This window comes from Martes martes, assembly GCF_963455335.1.
Source record: "Martes martes genome assembly, chromosome: 10".
Classification (NCBI taxonomy): domain Eukaryota; kingdom Metazoa; phylum Chordata; class Mammalia; order Carnivora; family Mustelidae; genus Martes; species Martes martes.
This window is the reverse complement of record NC_137898.1, coordinates 89,980,084-90,005,532: the sequence shown is the minus strand read 5'-3', so window position 1 is coordinate 90,005,532 and position 25,449 is coordinate 89,980,084. Positions and strand designations below refer to the sequence as shown.

Below are 25,449 nucleotides of genomic sequence, written 5' to 3'. Positions count from 1 at the left end.
GTCATCACCCCAGTGGCATGGGTAGAGCTGGGAGATGACACACACCATACGTGTCCTGCTGCAGAATGCTGCTGAAGGTCACAGAACACAGATGTGGCATCAGGGCTCTGGTGGGCAGATTTCCAGATTCCTCGTTTACACAGAGGAGGACTGTGTTTAAGGGGATAGCAGGAAGGATGCTGCTGAGCCCTGGACCAGAGCACTTGCCTTTGCATCCTGTCTCTTTCCTTGAAGGCCCAGAAGCCATCAGAGGGAGAGTTTGAGAAAAGGTAGTCCTGGCCTCAAGACCAGAACCAGTGTAGAGCCCAAGTTTGGAGGAAATAAGCAACTGTCAGTTTAAACCTTTCCTTTGGGAGTCCCTAGCTGGATCAATTGGTAGAGCATGTGACTCTTGACCTCAGGGCTGGGAGTTCAAGCCCCATTTTGGGCATTGAGTTTATATACACACACACCTCCACACTCCACCCCCCCTTACACACATACGCTCTTCTCCAGGAAGATGACCCACTTCCAAGGAATATACTTGAACTACATTTGGAATGTGTACATTTTGAATTTGCCTAGTCCTTTGCGCTCCATGTCGGGCAACCCTTCTTATCTCTCAAAAGCTTAAGAATATCCCCGGCTGGGGGACGGAAGGGGTTTTCTGGCTTGTCCTTCGTACTCACTGTCACAGTCAGGAGTGGAGATATGGAGAAGGAGAGCCTCTTCAGTTGAAACCATGTTGCACAGGTAGGCTGTTGCTATTTGTGATTTTACAACAGCCCTATAAAGAGCAGCCAAAAAAGTCACTGGAATGGATCAGGCTTGTCGTGCCTTGAGTGGGGACTGAATGTCCAGTCAGCCCCTTCTGCAGTGTCTGGGTTCTCAGCTCTTCAGAAAGGTGAGCATCAGAGCCCTGCCTCAGATTTCAGGACAGCTTCAGGATTCCATGGCAGGAAAGCTCTGCATTGCATGCATGTGGAGACCGAAGACCATCTTGTCTTTGCCTTGGAAGGATGGGGGACAGATGGTGGTCAGCAGATTTTTAATGCATCCTTGCAGCAAGGGCCACTCAAAGGGCCAGCCTCTTCTCTGATGTTTTCCCTGATAGTCTCTATTGAATTCCAGGGCATATTTTTTTCTTTCCTATTCTTCTCATCTCCCAAATGAAAGACACAGGTGCCCTGTCCTCTTAGAGCACCCCATGCCTGGCCAGTTGTGTCAGTGATGCTGCCCTATTAGGATTTAGGATTCATCATCTGTTTTGCCTCTAAACTGTAAGAAGGCAGGGATCGTATCTTTCATCTCTGTAGCCTCAGCATTTTGACAGTATCTGGTGTACAGAGATCCACAATTCCTTATCTGCAATTCCAAATTTAAAAAGGTCTGAAAAATCTAAAGTTTGCTATGTCTCATTTGCAGTAAATTCTGGGTTAGGTGTTGTCAAGTTTGCAACGTCAAAACGTGGTAGAATAGAAACAACAGATCTCTAATAAATGGCAAAATAGAAGAAGTGCTAAAAGCCACTGTAAGCAGCAAGCTGTGGGCACAGAGGGAAGCGTGAGATGGCCTCAGAGGGCACAACACTGAAGCTGAGTTTAAATGCTAGATATGAGGGCGCATGGTGGCTCAGTCGCTTAAGCGTCCGACTCTTAACTCGGCTCAGGTCACGGTCTCAGGGTCGTGAGATCAAGCCCCACGGTGGGCTCTGCACTGAGTGTGGAACCTGCTTAAGATTATCTCTCTCCTCTGCCCCTCCTCTTCACCCCTGCTCTCACTCTCTTTAAAAAAACAAAAGTTAGATATGATTCCCAAAGATGAGGGGGTAGGATAGGGAGACGCACGTGGGATGGCATTCATGCCCTTCTGAGATTTTCCAAACTTTTTATATTCCTCTCTTCCCTCAAAGTTTTCAAGCTCTCCCAGGGCAGAGACTTGAGTGCTGTTTTCCCATTCTTTCTACATAGTCCCCCAAAAAAGTTGCTGTGAGGACTACTTTGGAGATGATTCAAAGTAAATGCAGTCATCTCCCAGAATTCCCCTGTTCCACTGGAAATCATTCTGGGCCTTGCACATAGATTGTGATCAAGAATATTTTCTTGAACAAATGGAAACTTAAGGAGTGTGACCTTTTTTAATGAATAAACTGATTTTTAGAGCAGTTTTAGGTACTGGCAAAATTGAGCAGAAAGTACAGAGATTTTTCCCACACACACTGCCTCCCACACCAACTGCCCCAAGCCAGAGTCCTCTGCTGGCTGCCGTTCATGTACCTACATCAACACGCCATTGTTTTAATGCCTGTTTGTTCTTCCTTAAGAGTGGTAATGGAGACAGACAGGCATCACTCCCCTCAGATCTGATTCAACACCTCTCTCTTTCCGGCCCCCACACAGAGGTTCTTGGTCTACTGAGAAACTTGCCCAGCTGCAAAGCGGCAGAGCAGAGACAGAACAGGATTACAAGCTTTGAAAGGTGTAAACACTGAGAAAGCAGAGAAATCATTCCTGTGCAACAGAGGGAAACACATAGGCATAGATATTAAAGATGGAAAAAGGCCTATGAGATCAATTCCCTCCCTCGGGGCTCAGAGGAGGGGAAGTAATCAAGGCACACTAGCTCCTGCCTCCTCATTCACTGGGGAAAACAAAAGCCCCACATTCTTTCCCAGCTGTCCTGTGCAGCTGAAGTCCAGCATTCTGTCTCTTTCCATGAGTGCAGCCCAAGGACAGCGGTATCCAACACCGAGCCCTGAAAACTATTTGCTATTTGCAGTTTACAAGGTGCATTTTAAGTATCGCTACAGGGCGCCTGGGTGGCTCAATTGGTTGGGCTACTGCCTTCAGCTCAGGTCATGATCCTGGAGTCACGGGATCAAGTCTCACATCGGGCTCCCAGCTCCACAGGAGTCTGCTTCTCCCTCTGACCTTCTTCTCGCTCATGCTCTCTCTCACTGTCTCTCTCTCAAATAAATAAATAAAATATTACCAAAAAAAAAAAAAAGTATCACTACAGCCTTGCAACATCTCAGTGGGTATGCCCAGTGTTTAGAAATCCCTCCATCTCAAAGAAGAGGCTGGGGGAGCCAGCTGGAGGACTTCTCACATTGGATGAGGGGCTGAGCCCAACTAGAGGCTGGAATGCTGAATCCTGCGCCTGGCTTCCTATGGGTCCAGGGAGGAGGGGGCATCGCCCTCAGGATGCCCTTGTCCCAGCAGTGATAAAACCAAGTCAGTTACCTTAATGTAACAGACATAAAAAAACAACCACAGATCACCATCCTTCCGAAATAGGGTGTTTTAATTTGCATGTAGGAAGAGAAGTTTCCAAGTCAAATCATTTTAGGAGCAGCTTAACCATGGCCCCCACCTGTGGATATTCTCCTGGTCTTTAATATTCGAATGTGGTCATGAATCTCCAGGAGGGGAAGGAGGAGGAAGCAGTTCCTGAAAATATTTGACCAGGATTTCTTCTTTGAAAGAGCATCCTGAGTGAGCATCTCTTTGGGGGATTCAGCATTAAACCTGGCCAAATGGGGGGCATGTGGTTATTTTTTATTCAATCTTCAGATCTGGGGTGTCCTCCATAGTGGTTCTCAGAGAAGCTTGGAGGAGGGGAAAAAGCAAAACAAAACAGAAAACTGAAATCCCTAAGAAGAGGCTAAAAGAGCTGAGTTATTCAGGCATAATAAAAAGATACTGGCAAGCCACTGAAATCGATTTTAAACTGTTTAGCACGTTAGGGGATTTGGTACATAGCACAGCAAGGGTCTGTTCCTGATGTAGAAGGCTGGAGCCCAGCTTCCCCTGCGACAGAGAGAGGCGGGGGATCCACTGGACTGTGGGGACCCTGCAGTGTGAAGGGTGCGAGCCTTCAAAACCAGGAGCCAGGCGAGGTGTGGACCCAGAATCCTGCAGTTCTCAGACAGAGGGTCTCCTCGAACAAGCATGAACCAAGTTGCATCCTTCTTTGAGGCAAGAGACAGAGAAAATGACCCAGGCTGGTCACACTGGCCTTACAATATTGCGATAACAAGCAATTCCTGTAGAAGCAGATCTGAACTGTGAGTACTAAGGTGTCACACTTCACGTGACAAGGCAGGGGAGAGAAATGGTATGTGAGCTCATCCCAGCCGGGAGGAGTGGTGGGGAACTGGGCTAGGGAGAGAGAGGAGACAGCCTCAGAACGAGGGCCATTTGAAAAGGTCCCAGAGCTGCAGATGGAAAGTCACCCTGTGGGACTGTGACCTTCCTCCTGTGTAGGCATTGGCCCCAGAGCTGACCCCAGGTCACTGAGGCCCCACTTGAGAGAAAAGAGGCTCCCTATGCCTTGCAACTTCAGTACCCATGCCTGAACTGCTCCCTTGATCTCTATGGTCTGTGTCTCCTCCTTTCCTTCCTGACCTTTCTCCAGTCAAGAGGGGAGAGGCAGTGCGAGGTGAGGGCACACAAGAGGGGCAGAGAGTCGCAACAAAACAAAAGGAAAACCATGAAGGGAGGCTGGGCCCTGGGGATGGGCTTCTTGCAAAATCTCGCGTTTCATTAAATATAGAAAGGTAGGATGAAAAAAAATAATATTCACTCATTGTTACAGTTTCAAAGTCAGAAGCTGGCCTTGATTTCAAAGAACTTGTATGTAATGTGATGCATGGCTTTCTCTTCTGTCTCTCTTTTTATAGGTAAGTGACATTTCATTCTGCTCATCCCCAAGGCAAAGTTGGATGTTTTTAAAGTGGAAAAAAAAAATGAGCGGAAAAAGAAACGGGGAAGGTGGGAAGAGGTGGCGGTCGAGGGGTCCCAAAGGTAGGTGACCACTGAATTCATCATCCTTTGCACGGACAGGCGAGGGGGAGGCTCGTCCCCCCCAGAGTCGGTGGCGAATGCTTTTCCCGAGGACTGGAGGTCCCCGGCATGGTTGTGGCTTTTGAGAGGGGTGACACCTTTGCTCTTGAAAAGCGGTCGGTCGCCAAGGGGTCTTTCTCTGCTGAAGTTTCGACTCTGAAATGAGTTGGAATTTTATGTCTGATACGATGAATCAGCTGCTTCACTGTGCATTGGTGGTAGAGGAAGTAGGGGAAAGAAAACGTGTTCACAGCTGGAGAGGCACGGGTGAAATCTCCCAGCATTAGGAATGTGGAAGGTGATTGTTTCTGTCATGATCAGACTGCAAGTGGTATGGAAACTTCCGGATGGAAAGGAGATGTGTGAAACTGGTAGGGAAATTGAGGTCTTCTGGTACATTATGAATCATTTACTTAATTTAAGGCCTGTCTAATTGCTGTGGACGTGTTTTTCTATGCCTGCCGGGTCAGTGAGGCTAAAACACCACTTACTTTCTCCTCAGCATGAAACAGAGTGGTTTTCTAAATCTAGGGGCTAATTTGTCATTATAATCTCCTTACTTCTTCTTGACCACTCAAGGAAGGCATTTTGAAGTTCAAGAAGACTCACTTGGGTTTTCTCCTGTTCTGAAATTCCACGGCTCTCCCCGAAGAGTAAAACAGAAGCGCTTTTATTTTTCCTGTAACTTGCAAGAGAGCCACTGAGATAATTGACTGATGGCTCTGCCCCCATGTACTTGTTACTTTCTTTGAGAGAGAGAAAGAAATGTAAAACATTCTATTTAGCAGTCTATAAATCTAGACGGGGAACATAAAACTCAATTCAATAAAAATATTTAAAATGTGTCATCCTCTGTTCTGTCCAATTAAGGGACTTAAACAATTGATTGGAGGGTGGGCTGGTAGGAAGGGGGAGAAGAGAGAAACAACTCCAGTCTGTACCAAAGCCCTCGGAGGAGAAGATCTCATCCACGCAAAAGAAACAAATCTGTAGACAGTGGGAATTTTAGAAGCAAAATTACCAGGATTCGTTATTAAAGGTGTTTAATTCTGTTTCTAAAATTTGGATACACAGATGTTCTTTAAATTCCCTTTTCGTCAGTTTCAACAAAGAGGATAAAAGCTCAAAAACTCAACTTCCTCCTCTGAAATGGGAGAAGTCCCATTGTGCTTGGAAAATCACAAAACCTTTCTTTCATCTTTTTGCACGATGTCGTACCCGCGCTTGCGATCTTTTATTATACGTTCACTGAATACACAGTGACTCATCTTACATTTTCATGGCGTCAGACAGGCCCGGGAATGCTTCTGGTTTTCTGCCCTGCATAATGGGAGAAACGAAGCAGCCATGTAGCTGGGTCCCAGGCCAAACGAGAACACGGCACACACCCCAGCCTGCTTTGAGAACGAAGAAATCCCGCACCCAAGAAGCAGTCCTAGAATTTTGCCCAGGCGGGCAAGAAGAAGGTGTGGCTCTTAGCCAGAGGGCTTTCTGTAGCTCCTTGAATATAATAAAGGGCAGGTTTCTGTTGCTACCTTTGGATCGAGGCTGATTAGGTTAGTGACTTGGTTGGAAAATTCATCAGATTTTAGAATTCATTGATTGAATAAGGACTGTGATGTAATTTTTTCCTTGTCTTGATATTCTGTCTTTTTTGCAGATGGCAGAGTTGGATAGGCAGGTGGGGTGGGGCAGCTTTCTCTCCCAGGCTCCCCTATGTGATACCCCAGCTTGACCTGTGCGCTCAGAGGCAGGGGTTTTACCAGGGCCTGTTATTGTAATAGATGAAATTGATGCTTTGGAGTTTCCTATTAATCAGGAAGTAACGGGGTGTATGTTAATTGTACAAGAAAAATTCCACAGAGCATATAAGTAAGTGCATGGGTAGGTTTGATTCATTTTAGTAGGCTGTGATTCTCAAACCATGAGAATGAAATTCTATTTGCACCTACCTTACAAACAACACATTCCCCAGCATCTCTGTGCCCCGTGGACTAAGAGGAAAAATGGGCAGTGCTTGTCCACACCTCTATCCCAAAACACAACACCGCTTGAAAGTACTCATGCACGCAAATGGATATTTTTAGATGCAAATGCACATAGCTGAGATTTTGCTGTCGAAAGGTAACAAGGACCAAAGGCCTTTCTCAGAACAGGTCTGCTCTCTCACTATTGCTTCCCGAGAGATGGAGATATGTGTTCTGTTTCATTCCCCCATCATTTATCAAGCACCCTGCCCAGTCGCCGTATTTAACTTCACAGCTTGGAGGCCGAAAGCACCAGGTTCTTCGTTTGCTTTGGAATCCATCGATCTGGCAGCTTCGCCAGCTTCTGTGCCCCTGGTTGGCACAGTGAATCATGTGGGGTCCAGCATTGATCTTCCTTCCTCTGTTTTTATCTCCATTCCGGGTTCTGTGCTCTTCCTTGACCCTTCTGTCTGTCTGGGCCTGGATTTTGGACAGAGGGGCAGACTTTCAGATGAAATTTGTGCTTCTTGGGCACCAGGATCTCTGGGTTTCTGGAAACAGCAGGGAGTGTGAGGTGCTACAGTCTGAAACAAAGGATATATCAAATTCCACAAGCCCAGCCTTCTGCCACCCCCACAAAGCCTGCTTTGGGGACTGCTGAAATCCCCACTTTTCAGGCAAGAAACATTGTGTTGTATTTCTTTAAAACTAACCTTTACTGAGTTTCAAACAGGATGTTAACCAATCTCACACACACACACACACACACACACACACACACGCACGCACGCATTCACACACATATTTTGTTTTCAAAACAATCTTATGATGTTGGCTTTATGATTGTCTTTTTATAAACAAGAGAATTAATGCTTAACAAAATGGGATAATTTGCCTAAGTTTGCTTGACCTTGAAGCCTGAATTTGAATTTGTACCTCTCTTACTCCGACATCCCTGCTCCTAACCTCCTGTCTTCCGCCTACACCAACTCTGTTGGAAGCACAGAGGGTAACAGGGAAGGAGAGTCTTTCAGCCACATTGGGCTTGTTCCTTTCTTGCTCTTTCCATCAGCCAAACTCTTGGCCATGCATGCAGTCTCTGGACAGGCCTGTGGGGGGAGCCGGCAGTAGATGCAATTTCAAGAACTGGACGTGGGCCTAGAAGGACTTGGGTTTGAAGCCTGTATCTGCCATGAATTTGCTGTGTGCCCTCGGGCAATCATTTAATTCCCTGAGCCTCCAACATCATGACATAGGCACATGAATTATAATACTGTTTCATAAGCGTAATAGGAGACCAAATCAGAGAACCCTACCCAAGAAAGTGCTTACTGTCATTACCCGAAGGCCCCTTTCACTCTGGCTTCCCAAATCTCCAAGTCGAGTTCTTGATTTTTCTGATGAGGCCTATAATCTTTGCCACAAGCAAGGAATGGTTCCCGGCAGCTTGCTGAGGCTTCCTTTATTCCTTTCAAAACCAAGCCTGGGGGGGCGGGGAGCAGAATGAGCCCGCCGATCACTCAGAAACATGTGGGGCCCCAGGAAATGAGATGCCCCCTCTCCCCAGCTGCCCACCCCTGCCTGCCACGTGCCAAACCAACATGCAGACCCCAGTTTCCATTCCCACGTCTCTTCTTTCTTTATGTTCCCTTGATCGTGATACTAGAACAACAAAAACCAAGTAGATTTGAGATGTAATTCATTATCCCCAAAGGCCAAAGTTTATCAAATGCAGTTAAGGAGAAAGTGATGAGTACTCTCTCACATCTTCCTTTAGGATTGCAACCTTTCCTTTTTCCAGCAGCATTGAAAAGCTGCTCTCTTATAGTGGCCACCATCCTTTAATGGCAGATTAAAAGACGGGCAGCCGAACAAAGGAACTAGGGCCAGCCGGCATGTTTTTGGAGCTCGTGTGGCTCGTGGGGAGCTCCGGGAACGGAGGCCGTGCACGCATCTGCGGGGCGCTGGGGGCCTTGTGTGGGCGCACCACGTGTACTCAGGAAAGCGACTTTCCAAATGCTTCCTGTGTTTGCCAGTGGCATTCACACGGTCCCTCCTGTCCCTCAGGGAAATTAAGAGAGGATCTCCTCTTAAGACTGACAGCTGCTTTGTCTTACCCCATGCTTTCTGTACCTCATCTCTGGAGTGAGTTATCTTAATCCTGACATCTGCCCAACTATTCATGGTCAAAACCTTTTTTGTACAGCAGGGTGAAAACTATTTTGGGTACACAGTGATTACATTGACACGAAAAGCCAAATGTGGATCCCCCGTGGCAAATGAAGGATAAAGGGCTTTATCTAATCGACGAGGGCACTATGGTGGGGCCAACTTCGGTCCCTTCCTAAATACGTATGTTGAAATCCTTGTCCCAGTACCTCACAATGTGACTACATTTGGAGATAAAGCCTTTAAAGAGGAAATTAGGGAAAATTAAGGTCATAGGTGTGGGCCCTCTGCTGGTGTCCTCATAAGAAGGGATTAGGACACAGACCCACACAGGAAAGACCACATAGGGACACAGGGAGAACATGACCACCTATCAGACAAAGGGAGAGGCTTCAGCATGAAGCCAAATTTTCAGACACCTTGACCTTAGACTTGTAGCCTCCAGAACTAAGAGAAAATAAATTTCTGTTGTTCCAACCTCCTGGCCTGCTGTAGTTTGTTATGACAGCCTATGTGGAGGGATGGAGTCACAGCGTGAGTTCAAGACCAACGTGAGTTGTCTGGGAACATGCAGAGGCTCCTATGGGCTACAGAAAGAAGGCAGGTTTGCAGGTCAAGTCCCCGCACTGCCATATTTTGCTTGACTTTTGGCAAGTTACCATTTGGATGCTCAGTTTCCTTATCCCTACAATGGGTATGATATATGATATATATCTCACTACTGTTGTGAGGATTAACCGAGATAAGGAATCACAAATACTGTCAGACTCTTAGTCTGTGGTCCTAAGTATCAATATCCAGTTCTCTAACTCTTCCTATTTCTCTTAATAGTGATAGGGATAAATGCAATTTTCAGTGTGTGGTAGGTATTGTGTGGAAGTCTCATCCAGGGCACTTCCTTTAATCTGGCCTCTTTTCTCCTGGTAATTGGATACAAGTCTGTCCTCCAGACTCTGTGCTGGGATGGCTGAATTCATGAAAATGCAGGCCAAGGTTTGAAAGCAGGCCTGTACTTTCTACCCCTCACCCCTCCTGACTATACTCATCAGCCCTCAGCCTTCCTGGCTTGGGGAGAAGGACTGCCTTGGATGCCTGCTCATGAGGGGTCCAGACCCCCTTTCCTGGGCTGCCTCATCTCCTACCAACAGCAGATGTTCCTTGACTGACCTGAAACTCATGGCTACAAACAACAATGATTGACCTGAAACTCATGGCTACAAACAGCAATGATTGACCAGAAACTCATGGCTACAAACAACGATGCCAACAATGCTTCATTTATAATGATTCATTAAAGATGAGACTAGTGACCCTGAACATATATGTACCACAAACACACACAGTATTGAAGGACCTGGGGTGTCAGGTATTCTGCCAATGTCCTGGTGTATTTGGACATGGAGCTTTGCCTAAAATGTGCCCCTCCCAGAAGAGTGGGTCTTAGAATGAAGAAACATGCTGGGTGAGCACACGCAGTTCAGACATCCTGAGATGAGAGAAGCCCCTGACCTCCAGGCAGAGGCTGACTGAAAGCCAAGAGCTGACCTTCCCGTTTTGCATTCACCAATGACATGGTCCTCAGTATTTTAGGTCCACGAACAGAATCAGTCCAAGGGACATGACCCACAGAGCTACACTCACGGAAAGTTGATGGACATACCAAAATCCAACTGAGTAATTTACCGTGGGGGAAGATATGCCATACCAGACATTGTTGTTACCAACATTTCTGGAAGCTGAGTTATTGACAAGTTTCTTGGTGGGGAAAGATCTAAAGTAGAGGTTCTCAGATATTTTCTGCCCCATCGTATCTGGGAAATATAGCTGCCTACCCCCACTGGTGGTCATACCAGGGACCATGGTAATTTCCCATTAGGGGCTTACCAGAGGGTCTCAGCGAGTATGGAGTGCTTTGATTGGTCCCTCCCATCATGTCATCAATATGGCCCTTAGGACCACAGTGCTAGGAGGTGAGTGGGCCTTGAGGGATGGCTTATTCCGTCTCGCCATCCCAGCTCTTTGTCTCGCTTAAAATTCCTTAATTTAAGAGAATCATCCCTTTGCCTTTAAAGAGGAGGACCCAAGTCCTCAATCAAGCCCACAAGGCTCTGGAGGCTCTGGTCACTGCTGCTCTCCAGCCTAGCTCTTTCCTCGGCTTTCACCTCTCTGGCTACGTGGGTAGCCATGGTCTTTGCCTTGGTCTTTGGTCTTTCTGCCTGGAAAGCATTCCTGCTCTCTCTTTACCTGGATGAAGATCCTTTATAACTCAATCTAAGACTTTTCCTTGAGAAAGCCTACTGGTCCCCAAGCTGGGGATCCACCCTCTGGATCATCCCCTTTCCCTCAATGCATTTGTTTTGATGGACACTAAAGTATTCATTGGTGATTTGACACCAGCCCAGTAGAAGACCAGTAGCCGCATGACAGCAGATGTTAGAGCTGCTTTTGCTCCCCATGGTCTTCCCAACAACTGGAACAATATAGATATTAATTCTGCTCATGGAGGGACTCGATGAAATGTTCCTGTCCCACAGCAGTGCATTTCTTCCTGGAACAGGCTTAGATCAGGAGTGAAACATCTCTGGGCAACCCTTTCAGAAAGGACACAGCTAGGTTCCTCTCCATGCTTGATTGAGGTTGAAAGAGCTCATTGTAGACCTCAAGAGGTTGAGTAGTTCCCAACTCTGACCTCTTCCCAGAATCACTGGGGGAGCTTTTAAAAACAGTAGTGCCCTCGCCCCATGCACTGAGGTTCCCACTCAAATACTCTCTGGGTGGGTCTGATCTTCCTCAGGTGTTTCTATGTACAGCCAGGCTCAGGAGCTCCTGCTGGGAAACATCCCTTTTCCCACTGCATGAGCTTTGATGAGCTCAATTCCCAAGTGCACCTTTATTTAAGTTCTTGTCATTGCACACTGTGCAAACCCCTTCTGGTGCTTCATGTGAGCTTGATCCTCACTTGAACTTGATCCTCATAATATCAAAAGATATCCCTTGGCATTCCTAATTTGTGGATGAGAAAGCACAGTCCAGAGAAAGCAAGCATCTGAAAAGGATGCACAGTTACCACATGAAGTGGCAGGATTTGAATTCATGTCTATCTAATTCCAGAGCCTAGCCTATGGGTAGTATAGCATCTCAGCTCCATTCTTGTATCTCCTAGGGCATTTACTTTTGGGGTTGCCCAGCATCCCTAGGGATTCCCAGGTGGTACACTATCCTGAGAGTTGAAGAAAGGGCCCTGTGGTCACTGCTCTGAGCTCCGCTGGCCCTTTCTTGTTGAACAGGAATAAGGTGGAAGGTATAATGAGACAGAAGCAAAGACTTAAGACAATGAATTTTCCCCTTCTAATCCCCAATTTTGGACAAACATGGGGCCCAGAAATGAGTGAGGGAATTAAATTAACGAACACAATTTCTCCCTGTCATTGAACTCTGACTAATGAGTCTATTTCTGGGTAATAAGAAGGAGCAGGAAGTGACAAGGCAGTGTAATGAATTAGTGGCCCAGAACCTCGTTAGTCAGAATAATCTTTCCACGAAAGATAAATGATGCAAACATTAATTATAAAGCCAGGGTGGAATGCATCGCATTATTTGGCTTCCTAAGAAATCTATCCCAGTTATTATGAAGCATTTCAAACAACAATAATAATAATAAAGTCAAGGCTCAGTGAGAGCTCTAACAGTGAGAACTCTAACCTCCCATTGCTCCCACCATCAGACTCGCTGATGGTGGGAGCAATGGGAACCAGCTCTGTTTTCAAAAGGGGATGTTCTTGATTTTCCTGGAAGCCAGCTGTGTGATCCAGGTTTTGTTTCAGGCCCATTCCCTGGGCTCAGCCTCTGCAACCTGCAGCCTAGCTGTCTCTCCAGCTTCCTTATTTGATGCGGTCCATGCCTGGTCATTAGTTTCAGGTGAGGCCAGGAGTTCAACAGGCACATTCTCCTCCATCCAGAAAAGAAAGCACAGGCCCTGTTTTGTGTCAGGAACTCCAGCATCCTAAAAGGAGGGCCAGAGATCAAAACCATGGAGGAAATGGAGGGTAAGGGGTCAGGCTCTGGAATCAGCAAGCTTCAAATCCTGGCTCTGTGTGTGTGAAAGGGTGAGCTTGTTTCTTCGTGGGACAGCGGGTAAGAGTGGACGTATCTGGTTAAGAGGATTGTTAATGAGGATGAGTAAGGTTGCGCACGGAAGATGCTTGACACCTATTAAGGATTCAGTGGACGGCATCGATTTTTTTTTTTTTTTAACTGTGGAGCTCAGACCATAGAGCTGGCAGGCAGCTGGGGCATCAGAGCGAGTTCCCTTGTAAGGAAAGAGGAGGTGAGACAGGGCGGAGCTACCATCCCGCCAATGTCACACGGTGGGGAGCGAGCACCTGGCCTCCTGGCTGCAGGCTCCCGAGCTTCTGTCATCTCAGGCTGCTTTGTTGCCTGGACCTTTGGTAGGAGCCCAGAAGGGAAGTGGGGAGAGGGAGGAGGATTTCGCTCAGAAGTGAAGTAGGGAAGGCTGAATCAGTAATAAACATGGTTGCTGAGGCCATTACTCGGGAGAGTAAATAAACCGGAATTAAAAACTATAAAAAAAAAAATACTCGGCAGCATCCTGGTAATAAACTTGTCCGTGACTTCACAACTTAGAGGTTCCTCAACTTCTAAAGATTTGAGCTCTCTTGTGACCACGCAGGGGACGGGAGTCGTTCGCTGTGGGGTGAGGTGCTCGGGTTGGGGAGGCTGAAACGCAGCCTCCTTCCAGTTGTATCTGGAGTGGAGGCTACGACCCGCTTTTGTTTTTCAGGCTTTCCTGTTATCTGAATGGCAACTCTTGGTAATGAAAGAGGAAAAAAAAAACAATTAATAAGGAATGAATTTTAATTGTCTCTGACTTCTCATTTGTAGGTGATTAAAATGAGTTCCCTGTTAAGCAATCATTCGATGATAACGGAAGGTACCCCAAAAGCGCTCCTCTCTCCAGCTCCCTCTCCAGCCTCTTCCCTTGGGGCCCAAATCAGGCTTTTGGCTTTTAACCCAAATGAACCAAATGTGGAAAAAATAGCGGAAAAAATAAACTTGCTGCCAGAATTTATTTATTTTTCTTGTTGCTGAGAACCAAATGCCTGTCTTAGTTCTTCTGTGGCATTGGTTTCCTTCACATTTGGGCAGGACTATAGGTAGGTTGCTTGGGGGGGAGACAGGGCTCAGCTGAGTTTGGGCCACTTTGGTGTCAGCTCATCCACTGTCCATCTGGAACCAAGGCTCTGCGTGGACCTGCACACAGTCCAGGCAAACAGCCTGGCCAGACAGGACCAAGGGGAGGGGACTTGAGAAAGCCTTACCCGGCCACTATGACCTCTTCCCCAACCCAACCCCACGTGCCTCTTATTGCTCCAAGGGGTCAGGAAGCTGAGTTTCTTTCTTTCTTTCTTTTTTTAAGTTTTACTGAGGTAGAATTGACAAATAAAATTATATATATTTAAGGTGTACAATGTGGCAATTTGAATACATTGTGAAATAATCCCCAGAATCAGGTTAATTAACATAACTGTCACCTCCCCTGGTTACCATTTTCTTTCTTTGTGTGCCATGAGAGCACTTGAAATCTAGCCTCTGGGGAAACTGCAGATACACAGTACAGTACCATGCGGACAGTCACCTCGCTGTCCACGTCTCCAGAACTTACTCGTTCTGTGTCCCTGAAACTTTGTGCCCTTTGACCAGCAGCTCCCACGTCCCCCCACCGTCATGCTTTCTGTGTCTCTGAATTTGAACTAGTTTAGATTCAGCTTCCAAATGGTCATGCAGGATTTGTCTTTCGGTGTCTGGCTCTTTTCACTTAGCGTCATGTTCATAGCAGAACTTTTCGCAACAGCTGAGGTGCAGAAACAACCTAAGTGTCTGTCGATGGGTGAATGAATAACAAAGACGTAGCGTGTAGACAAGCCATGGGGTGTCACTCAGCCTTCACACAGAAGGGAATCCTGCCATTCGGAACAGCATGGGTGGACCTGGCGGGCCACGAGATGTCCTTGTTTCCGACACAGGGCTGTCCGGGGGCACAGCCCGACCTTCTGACTTGGCCATTGCTTTTCCCAGGGACGTCGGGTCCTTGAGTCACTGGGGACGTGGAAGGTCTTTATACGTAGGGGAATGCGACCAAGCCACTCAGTGTGAGGAGTGGGGCAACCTTCCTGCGGAGATTGTGGTCCCCCTCAGTCCCCTCCTTGAGGGCCGGGGAATGTACACGAGCTAGTTCCTAGAAACCAAGGGCCTAGAGGCCCCATGCGGGCCAGTGCCTAGCTCCTTCCCTTTCAGCTTCCCCCAGGAGGTGCTCCGCACTCCCCACTCACCTTTCTCCAATGGGTCCCTCTCTTCCTCCTCGGCCTTTTTCACTCCCCTCTTCCTTGCTCCCGCCCTGTCATCACCTTCTTCTCATTGTTTCTGTTCCCCCTGCTGGCTCGCTTGCATAAAAGCACCAGGAATCCCTCCACAGAAGGCTTGCCTCAAGTATATGCTAGGTGGCTCTTGGCTTCTTGCCTTTCTAGGTATGTTCCACACTCAGCAACTTTATGGCTGTCAAGGAGCCGTCTCTGTCCCCCTCGGGCAGCCATAATCAGCCTGGAAGGCTGATTCCACCTCCTCTGCTCCCTGGGGCTCGATTAGGCTTCCATTCTCACCCCACCCCCAGCCCACCAACCACTGCACAACTTATTTATGGACGGCCAGCAGCACCTGTCTCCTTCCATCTAAATTACCTGCATATTCAAGGGGATTAATTCATAGCTCCTGCTCGCACTTGCTTATTAGTTCTGGGCTTTTCAGAGAAGGTGGTTAAATCAATGCTAACTCTGCATCTGGTGGCACGGTGGGAGGAGACCTAGCAGGACTCTCTCCCTCCCCCTACCCCCTCCCTGGATTGCGCGTACCTGGGACTTAGCCTAGCTGGCAAAAGGCTTGGAGCCTCATGAAGATCAGCCAAGAGTCAGAGGCATGAGAAGTTAATGCCTGGTGCCAATCTGCAGGTCACCCGAGGTTGACGAAGTGTCAGTCAACAAGAGTTGATCCAAAGCATGACCGAAAAAATGGCAAAAAGAACAGTGACGCCAGAGCCTGCATCCAGAATGGGGACCTGAGCACCTGGTGGAGGCAATACTGTTTCTTCGCTTGGGAGCTTAAGGTCCTTTTGAAGGTCAAGGCCACGTTTGGGGTCTCAGAATACGGTGCCTTTTGACAGTGGCGGTGGGTGGGCTTGGGAGCAGGGGCCCCTCTCCTGTACCCGGCTGCCTCGGAGCACAAAGCCTGCAGGGTCTGCTCCCCCACCTGTACCTCCACCTGCAGCAGATGGCGAGGGCATGTGATGGGCACTTCCCGTACTCCACTCAGCATGCCCCAATTCCTCTCTCTCCTTCCAAACAAATTGTCTGTTTTTGGAGTAGACTAGACTTTCTGACACCATGCGTCCCGGATGGTGGGCCTCCTTGGCAGAGGCAGGAGGAGCGTGTCTGACTGTTGCTGGCATTGGAGTCCTGCCTCCTCCCATCAGCATCCCTGGGAGCATGATATCAAGAGGACACTATCTGTGCCCTCCATTTGGGAGCCCTTGAAACAGCACGTGGTCCCAAATGCCTGCGGGAGCCTGGCAGGGGGATGTAAATGAGCAAAGCCCTCCTGGAGTGAGGCAGAGGGCTGAGGGCTGGGGGGTGCAGCAGACTAAAGCAAACACGCCTCACCAAAAGGCTTTCAAAATGTATTTTAAACCCCAAGACTCCTTCACAAGACATACAGATAGACGACTGTGCCAAATTTGGGCTGAGCACCATGGGGCTCTGCAACCCTGTGGAAACCATGCTGGGGGCCCTGGACAGCCCAGACAGCTTCTGCCCCCCGCCCCTGTCAAGCACCCAGGACTCTGGCTGTGACATGTCTTTGCTTGAACTGTTTGGTCTAGCCTTCCTGGGATTTCTGCGCCTTCTCTTCTGGCCCGCTTCCTCCCCGTCCTCCTGTCTGTTTCCCAAGCTCTGTGAAGGCAGCGATCAGATGGCCATGTAGACTACCACTACTTAGAGGAAAGGGTCATGAGCTCACCTAGGTTTTTAGTTCTCCAGGTACATAGTCGGGGCTTCGTGCAGGTTGATGGAATTGAAGTACTCTTGGACTGGCCCTGGCTGCTTCTTCCCAGCCCCCAAAGGAAGGCTTTGTGATTAACTTCTCCCTTAGAACAGTGAAGATCACCATGCTTTGGGGGAAGACGCTCCCGTGTTACTCGTTGGAAGCCTAGAACTATATAAAAGTAAACTAGACAGGCCAGAGGGTAAGAAATCTACCGATATTTTTGGTGGTGAATTGTGAGGCCAGTGATGAGAGGAGAAGGTGACTACACCATCCTTCCTGGCTGCCAGCCAGCGGCACTGCGGGGTGCGGTGTGTTTGCTGATGCTCACTCCAGGGCCTGTCCCAGAGCCCCTTACTGAGCCAGCTGGGCTGGGGCTGGTACTTGACCCAGAGGCTCTCTCCTGACCTGTTGGTACTCCTGCCCTAGGAGTAGGGCAGGGCCATGGCCTTGTCTGAGCAGGAGGGTACGGCTGCCTTGGAAGAAGCACATGGGTCTTTGAACCTGATTCAGCTTAGGAGCCTCTACCAGGCTCCAGATCTGCACTTGTAGGAGCTGCAAAACTTGTCTCTGTTGCATGTGTGTGTGTGTGTGTGTGTGTGTGCATGTTCTTCCTTCCAATCCTCTTGCCATCCTGGTCACACACACCTGTGGACAAAAATCTCCATTTAAATACAGCATCCACATACTGACATGATACGCTTTGGGGTACCCACATACCGCCCAAATTTTCTCCTCTATAGAGAACTTTCCAGAAACGTCCTCCCATCCTTCCCCAGGAGCAGTGCTAGAGAAATGATCCTGGAGGGGCCTGCCCTGGCAGAGTTCCCAGCCCTCCCCTGAAACCTCCACAGAGGGCATCTCAGCCCCACACCCTGTCTGTGCTTTCCTCCGTGGGGCTGGAGAACAGAGGCTTTACGTTTGCAAGCTACCTTTTCAAACAAAATGCCAGAACAGGGAAACAAGAATTTCACATCTCCGGTGAAAGAAAAAAGTTGCCTTTTACTCACCGCCCCTCCCACCCCCCCACCTCCCGTTTCTCTGTTGGTTGGTGTCAGACTCTGATGTGTTGAAAGGCAGTGCAGAGGAAGGGGGTGGGGGGAACAGCAACTCAGGGAGATAATTGACTTCAGAAAAGCTATGTCTGAGATGTAGGAAGAAAACAAGTGAAAATATGTTATTTTACAACCTTGATACTCCTGACCTCATTGAAAATAAATATACACATGCTGTATGGGTGATCAGGTAGACTGGAAGAGGAGTCCCTAGCATAGGGGACTGCCGCCCTCTAGCGGCCATGAGAAACAGTGCCACGGTCCATTCTCTTTCCCAGAGAAGCAGGAGGGTTGCAGGAGACTTTGGGCACAGCCTGAAATAAAACCAAAATAGCTGATTGAAAAGGAGAGCCGTTCATGTCTCTACACATACCCCTTCTCTACACAGGGCACTTGTTGTCCCTCCTAATGCTGGCTGGCCCTCTAGAAGAGAAGAGACAGGTAGAGTAGGAATAAAACTGAACCCATGGGCTTGGCTTAGTCTTTGTGACTCATCAGCCACGTATCCTTTGCGTGTGTCAGTTTTATGCCCTGTAAAGTGACAAACTTGAAATGGACAATACTTCTAGTTCCTTCCTGCCAACATATTCCGTTAGGTCTCAGAAGCCCTTGGAGAACGCTGGAATCTCAGAGATCTGGCAAATCTCGGGCTAGTCTGGTGGGGGAACTCATTGTAGGGATCCTCTCACTGCATTTACACTCACTCAGTGCTATTATTACTGCCTTTCTCTGGCTCTGATGAGGCTGGTGTTCGCTCAGTGTCACAGAACCAACTGCATTGTTCCCATTCGCTGTTACAAGAATGTGGCCATTGTTATTACCAAGCCTTCCTTCCCCCGTCTGGTAACTGCCACGCTGCCTCTCCGGAACGAACAACAAAGAAGTCCTTCCCCTGGGGATGTAGATTACTGGGCACCTCACCTCACTCCAGCTCCAAAATGGACACCCACAGCAAGCTCATGAGTGGACCCGGAGCTCTGAATTGGGGATCAAAATGTGGGCCTCCCAGTTAGTGGTTGTTCGGTCTTAAATTTTTCCCTTGCAACTGAATCTTCACACAGTTCACTCACTTGCTGCTAGAAGAGAAAACTCCCCAGCATGCGGGGCATGTAAAGAAAAATTTTGAAAAGTACCGTTTTCTGCATTTACCCCTCCATATTAAGAGTCTCATTTTTTTCAAATATTTAACCCGTGTGAGTACTTTGGCTCTCACCCACCAACCCCACTTCCTGCTCCCAGATGGACCTCCAGATACCCCAATCTCACATCCACTTCAGTTCTTGTATGAGGCTAACAGAGTCATTTATCTTTTCTGTTTAAACCCTTGGGGTGTTTCTCTTTAGCAAGACAGCGCTTTCAGGGAGCTGCGCTGTTTTATTAAGTGTACTAAACTGCAGAGCCGCTCGTCTGGTGGCCACAGTGTGTCGACTGCTTGTCTTGGCTCGATCCCAATATATCAGGGGTTGTTTTCCCAACACATTTTTAAATTTTTATTACCGACTATGATTTGATTTCACTGATGTTATTATTGAAATTAACTTGTGTCTCGCAAAGCCTAAACCACAGAGTAGACCTTTGCCAAAGGCATCGTGATAATGTTTTTCAAAGGCGGCCACGTGAATTCATAATACTTGTTGAGTGCCTACTAAGGGCCACATAGCTTGGCAACTTATTCCTTCTATTTTTCATCGCAGCCCCAGAGGGGAGATTGTGTTATGTCATTTTAAGAGACGAAGGCACTGAGGCCTGGAGAGGCTGAGTGGCTCACTCAAGTTCTCACAGCTGCCAAATCCTGGAGGACGCAGAATTCACACCCAGCTCGGCTCCGGGGCCATGCCTCTGCTCACGTTCCATTCAGGGTCTTGATTCAGTGGATGGTATGCCGGCCAGCATTGTAGCTGCGGTTTTATGTGTCCTTTCCTATGAAGGTGACTCAAAGTTTGAAGCAGGGGGGTACATAGTCTGAGCCCCTAAAGAGAACAGCCTTGTCCTTAGAGGAGAGGAAAGGCTCCGATCTCCGTTTGGCTCACCCGAGGAGCTGTGCTCTGCTGCCCAGATTCAGTCCACGAGGATCTTTGAGGGCTTGAATATTTAGAGCAGGGGCAGGGGGGGTGTGGGAAGCTTAGAGACAGAAATTTGGTCTACTGATTTGAATCTCAGAAACTTGACCAAGCTGGTTTGTGATCACCCTGTCTGCAAGGACTCACACTTAGCCCAATTTTGAAAGAAGAACCTTGAGTTTCTCCTCTGGAGAGTTTGAGTTTTGACAGGAGACCATCAGCAGACTCAGAGATCTATTTTGGCTTTAAAATATGTGAATTTATGGAAGAGGAACTGAAAGAGAAGAGCTCTGTGAACATGAGAGCGTTTTGGGATACTGAAGCGCCAATTGGTGCGGAAGGAAGGGGATATTTTCTGTATGATCCCATAAAGCAAAACCAAGAGCAGTGCGCCTAAATTATTGGGGAACGATCAGTTCAAAATAAAATAAATGTAAAGGTCTCAGATGCCCAAAGAAGTAAAAGGCTGCCGTGGTGATTTTCTGGCACTGTGTGTTTGTGTGTGTGTGTGTGTGTGTGTGTGAACAAGCGTGCACACGTTTGTGCATACAGGGGAAGGGGCGACTAGAAGGTGGATTTAATCAGATGACCTTTGCAAATTCCATATTTTCTGGGCTTCCGTATTTAAATGTTTAAGATGGGCCTTCAGGCACCACACTAGTTATCAGAGATGTATTTGCTCAAGAAATTTGCCTGGTGCACTTTTTTCCTTTTAATTTCCAACCTTCCAAACAGTAACAAGAACAGCATATCGAGGAGCTCTCCCCCGTAGTTGCTGGGCAGCTTCTCAGAACAAGGCATCCCCTGACATAACCACGACGATGATCAAACTCAGGAAATTGGACACAGATATAATGCTATTTTCTAGTACACGGTCTGCATTCAAGCTTCCCCAGATGTACAAATACCATCCCTTCTCACCGTTTCCCCCAACCGCTGATCCCGTCCACTTAGCTCCGCTCGGCTGTCATGTTCCTTTACCTCCTTTCATCTGCCACAGTGCCTTAGCCTAACATTTTTGAAGACCACAGACAGACTGGCATACTGGGTGCTTTTCAAATGCTACTCAAATCACCAGCAGAGAGTTCCAAGTTTGGTACGTAATATCTAATGAGTGTTATTAGCAGAATGGAAAGGCATCTGTGAACTGGAGGGCCGTGGGCCCCAGAGCCCAGGCCTGCCTGGGTAGCTTGACTGACGTTAAAGGCAGCAGGTGCCAGGGGCAGACGCCCCAGGTTTGAACTCTGTTCTGCTATCTGAATTTGTGCAAGCCACCCACCTCCTGTTAACCTCGGCTCCCTCCTCTCTGAAGTGAGGGCTTCCCGTGGCAGTAATAATTAAGTGGCACATTGTAGGTAAAAGTGCTTAGTAAACTACAGCAAAGTGCTAGACCAATGCACTGTATTATAATTTATTATTTATGTCCTGGCAAGACAGCCTGGAGGGAGAACAGCACAGTGCAATGGACATGTCTGTAAAACGCGACAGAGGGAAAGAAAAGCGGGTGGTCGAGGCAGGATTGTTGATGTGCAGTTGGACATGGATTTCCCATTTTTCTTGGGGGTTAAGTGGGGCCACCTCTCGGCGCATAGCTGCGAAGGCTCTCACACTAGTAATGACCACAGCTCACTGTGCGCCTACCCAGGGTCAGATGCTTTGCTGAGAGAAGCCCAAATTCTCATAGGAATCCTGAAAGGTGTTCTGATCGCTAGGCTAAGAGGCAGAGCCGCAGAAAGATTATGTTATTCAAAGTCACAGATGGGAAATGGTGGAATCAAGAAGCCAGTTTCCAACACCTGTAGAGGCATTGATGTGCATGCGGGCATAGGCGTGCGTGCGTGCGTGCGTGCGTGCGTGCATGCGTGTGTGTGTGTGGTGACTGTGGTCCCACCAGTCTTGCCAATACATCTTTGGTGGCACAGTGACATGGCGCCATGTGACACACAGCTTGTCAGCAAGCCCTACTCTAAAGGAAGGGGTTTATTTGATTCTGGAAATTATCAACCTTAGTTCTTCATTGATATGCAGATATATGCTAATAAGCTCTGGTTCCACAAGTCTCTTGATGACCTTCTGAGTTCATTTATTTGCTGACTTTGTGAGGGTGTGAGTCTGGGACGTTGTCTAAGGCATTCGTGAGTACGGCAGTTTCTGGGGCGCCTGGAATGAGCTTCCTCTTTCCCTTCTCCTGCCTGGGAGTCAGACAGACCAGGACTCAGGGGAGACCAAAAACTCAGGTGCTCTGGGTCACGGCAAGACTGAGGTTCTGGACGTCTTTCTGTGGTGCACGCCTTGGGTCCTCCCCGGTTGTCCCCGTGCTGGTTTCCGCAAAGCTGACACTCCATCAGGGTTTGTGGAATCACACAACATTAAACGTGCGGCTATCGGGCAATGCCGTTGGCCAGCAGACTGCCTGACGTTTGCCAGGGGGGCCGTCAGCCTTCAGGCTCTGCTCACCCGTACGTCGTGTTGCCTATTCAGGCACACACTGATATCCAGTCCTCATCCCCAGCTGCTGCTCTAGCTCACACTGAGGCCAGGAAGGACAGGGTCTCTGAGTCTTGTAGGAGCATGGCCCAGAAGAGGAAACAATGTGAAACACACACTCTTCCCCTCTCTCCTTCCCACCCCACCCTGAACCCATGTTTGTGCAGCGAAGACTTAGCCGGGGGCTTACTCGTTTCCAGATATTTTACTGTCCAGATGCCTCTTCAGATCAGAGTTCTTCAAAGACTTTGCTGCTCTCTTCCTCCTCTCCGTCTCTTTCTTTATCAAGAACCCTTCAAATCCCTGTTCTTTTTCCAGTTTGGGGGAGGGATTGCTATTGGCTCTGTCTGCTTTCGGTTACTGACCTTTCGTCTCTGACCTCTGGTCCTCCTTTGAAGCAGAAGGGCTGTGGGCTTTCCAGGGCTGGGCGTGCACCCTCGGAGATCGAGCGCGTGCCCAGGGCCCCTAAGAACACCTTCTCCAAATGTGTCCCCGTCTGCAGGAGCACAGCTTCCTGTGACGTCCTTTTATTACAGTTGCTGCAGCCGTCATGTGACATAATTGCTTTTAAAATAGGAAATATTCCATTGTTGGAGAAAGTGCTCAAGAACAGCCGCTCTCCCTCTCCACCATCTCCACGTGTGCTCTGCACCCGCTCGTGGTCTCGATTGCCGCTAAGAGCACGGCTGTGGACTCCATGAAGCTGCTCACAAATGAGAGTTACTCCCATCCCCCAAGTTCTTCCATCCGTTCCCTCTTGCTTTAGGACACCTTACCTCTGGGCTCTTCCTGCATCCCCTCATTTATTTTTTGGTCCAGATGGCCCCTCGTGCTTGGAAGAAATTTCATGCTTGAGAGAAGGAGTGAGCAATGGGGATGGGCGTCCGCAAGACTGTAGTTCAAACTTGAGATCAAATACAGCAAAGGGTTTACATCTCACCTACTGATTCCAATGGGTTTTAGTGGCTTTCTGGAATAGTAGGTTGAAAAGGGTTCTGAAACCAACTGGACTCAACAAGAAAGAAGTCCGTGACTGATTGGCAACGCCTGTCACGGGCGTGTGCAGAGAAGCGCTGGGCTTTAGCCATCCGGAAGCTGGTGTCGGTAACTCTGGTACCTTTGAGTACATTATTCCTTTTGCTATTTGTAGCCAACCTTTCCCGTTGCTTTTTGACATCTTCTGGGGCCGTTAGTTCCCCCTCTAAGGTCCTAAGAAATGTAAAATGTTACAGTATCATCATCACTTGCAACTTCTTAGGAACCCAAAATCTTCACTGACTTCACGATTCTACGCCTCTACGACTCTACTGAGTCTCTACGGGGAGACTCAGTAATTTGCGGAATGTGTGGTCAGTCCCCCAGGGCACCCTGATGCAGACTCACCCCTGAGGACCACTGTGTAACGAGGAGGTGAATGGCAAAGTCTAGTCCTGGTTTTTGACTAACTCCTTTCTCTGCTTTAACAAAGTCATGGAAAGGTGAATCTACTGGTTTAGGATTCTCCGGATGAAGCATCTTGAGAGGACCTATATATTTTATAGCAATATTCGGCGGCAGATTTTATCGAGCTTCAGTAAATCCGTCCTGGATGGGGGGAGGATGAAGCTGCCTGGGTGACAGCGTGATGTGAACCCAGACGAAGACATTCCCAGAGTGCCTGACCTGCCACCCTTCTGTGGTATTTACGTCCCCCACATAGACTTGCCTTCCCTCTCCCTGGGCAGCGCAGGCTTGTGGAATTTCCCATTGCATTTCCCATTGCACTGGAAGGAATCAGAGAAATCCATACTTGGGCTATTAGAAGGAAATGAGCATATTTAACATTTGTGTGGATTTGTGTGTGGGGGGCTCATGCCTCCATGTGTGTGCGTGTTTTCCCTCCTTGCACACTACAACCATAGAACCAAGGGAAATGGCGTGTAAGAAGGTTGAGCTCTCCCATCTCCCATCTTTCCCACCTCAGGGGATATATCTGGAAAGAGATCATCGCGGCCCAGACCCCAGCCCTGGAGGCAGAACCTCCACACGAATAGACACCTGTTACTTGGTTTCACATCACGGCTGAGACATGTTTTTGGTCATGAGGAACGGCGGGCTAAAATCTGCATGTCATCAACAGGTTCCTGATTTCAAATCTTCCCCCTGTCAGCTACTGAGAGATGGATGCATTACCATTGGCGTGCTCTATATCTGAGTAGCCTCCGTTTTCTCATCTGGAAAATGGGGGTAATACCTGTCTCCAAAAGTAATCGTAAGGACTTCTCTAAGAATCTACAGGCCCTTTGAGCTCTGCCTCTCAGAGCATTCTGCAAGCACTGTGGAGAACCAGCCCAGAAGTTTCTTCCAGAGTCCTCTTGCTTTCTTCACTCTGCAGCAGCTGGCTGTCCCTCCCTACTCCAGGCGGTAGGACTGCCTTGAGGGTGGGAAGCAGTGAGAGCCAGAGAGCAAGGACACCATCTTCTCTGCCTGCCGTGCTCAGACTGTGCCCCCTGGTGGCGACTCCACATCCTGCAGGCCCTTAGCCCTGCCCGTCTGGAGAAGGGAGAGCCTGCTGCCCACCTTGTCCTGACGCCCAGACTCAGGAGATCAGGGCCTTGCTTCTCCCTCCACTCTGAAATCCCCTCTGCTCCAATGCGCTTTCAGTATCTACAAGAAAGTTCGCGAACTTCATTCGCTTTCTGGCAGCTTTATGTGAAATTGGCTATCTCTCCCGTCAGAAGTGTTTCCCGGTCCTTCATTCCCTTCCTCTTTGGGATTTGGCTACTTTCGGCTCCTGGCA

General features: G+C 48.4%; 1 protein-coding gene across 6 annotated transcripts in view; it reads left to right on the top strand.

Moving 5' to 3' along the window:
- The window catches only part of NTM (neurotrimin), a gene marked incomplete at both ends in the record, with an annotated part of 921,401 nt that overhangs the window by 272,443 nt on the left and 623,509 nt on the right, over positions 1-25,449 (top strand). For 2 of the 6 annotated variants that reach the window (XM_080816925.1, XM_080816927.1), the window contains one exon: positions 4,727-4,784. The exons of the other annotated variants lie outside the window; for them this stretch is intronic. In XM_080816925.1, coding sequence (XP_080673051.1) covers positions 4,727-4,784 — 58 coding nt within the window. Of the gene's footprint in view, positions 1-4,726; positions 4,785-25,449 lie in introns of those variants that run through there. 6 annotated transcript variants of the gene reach the window in all.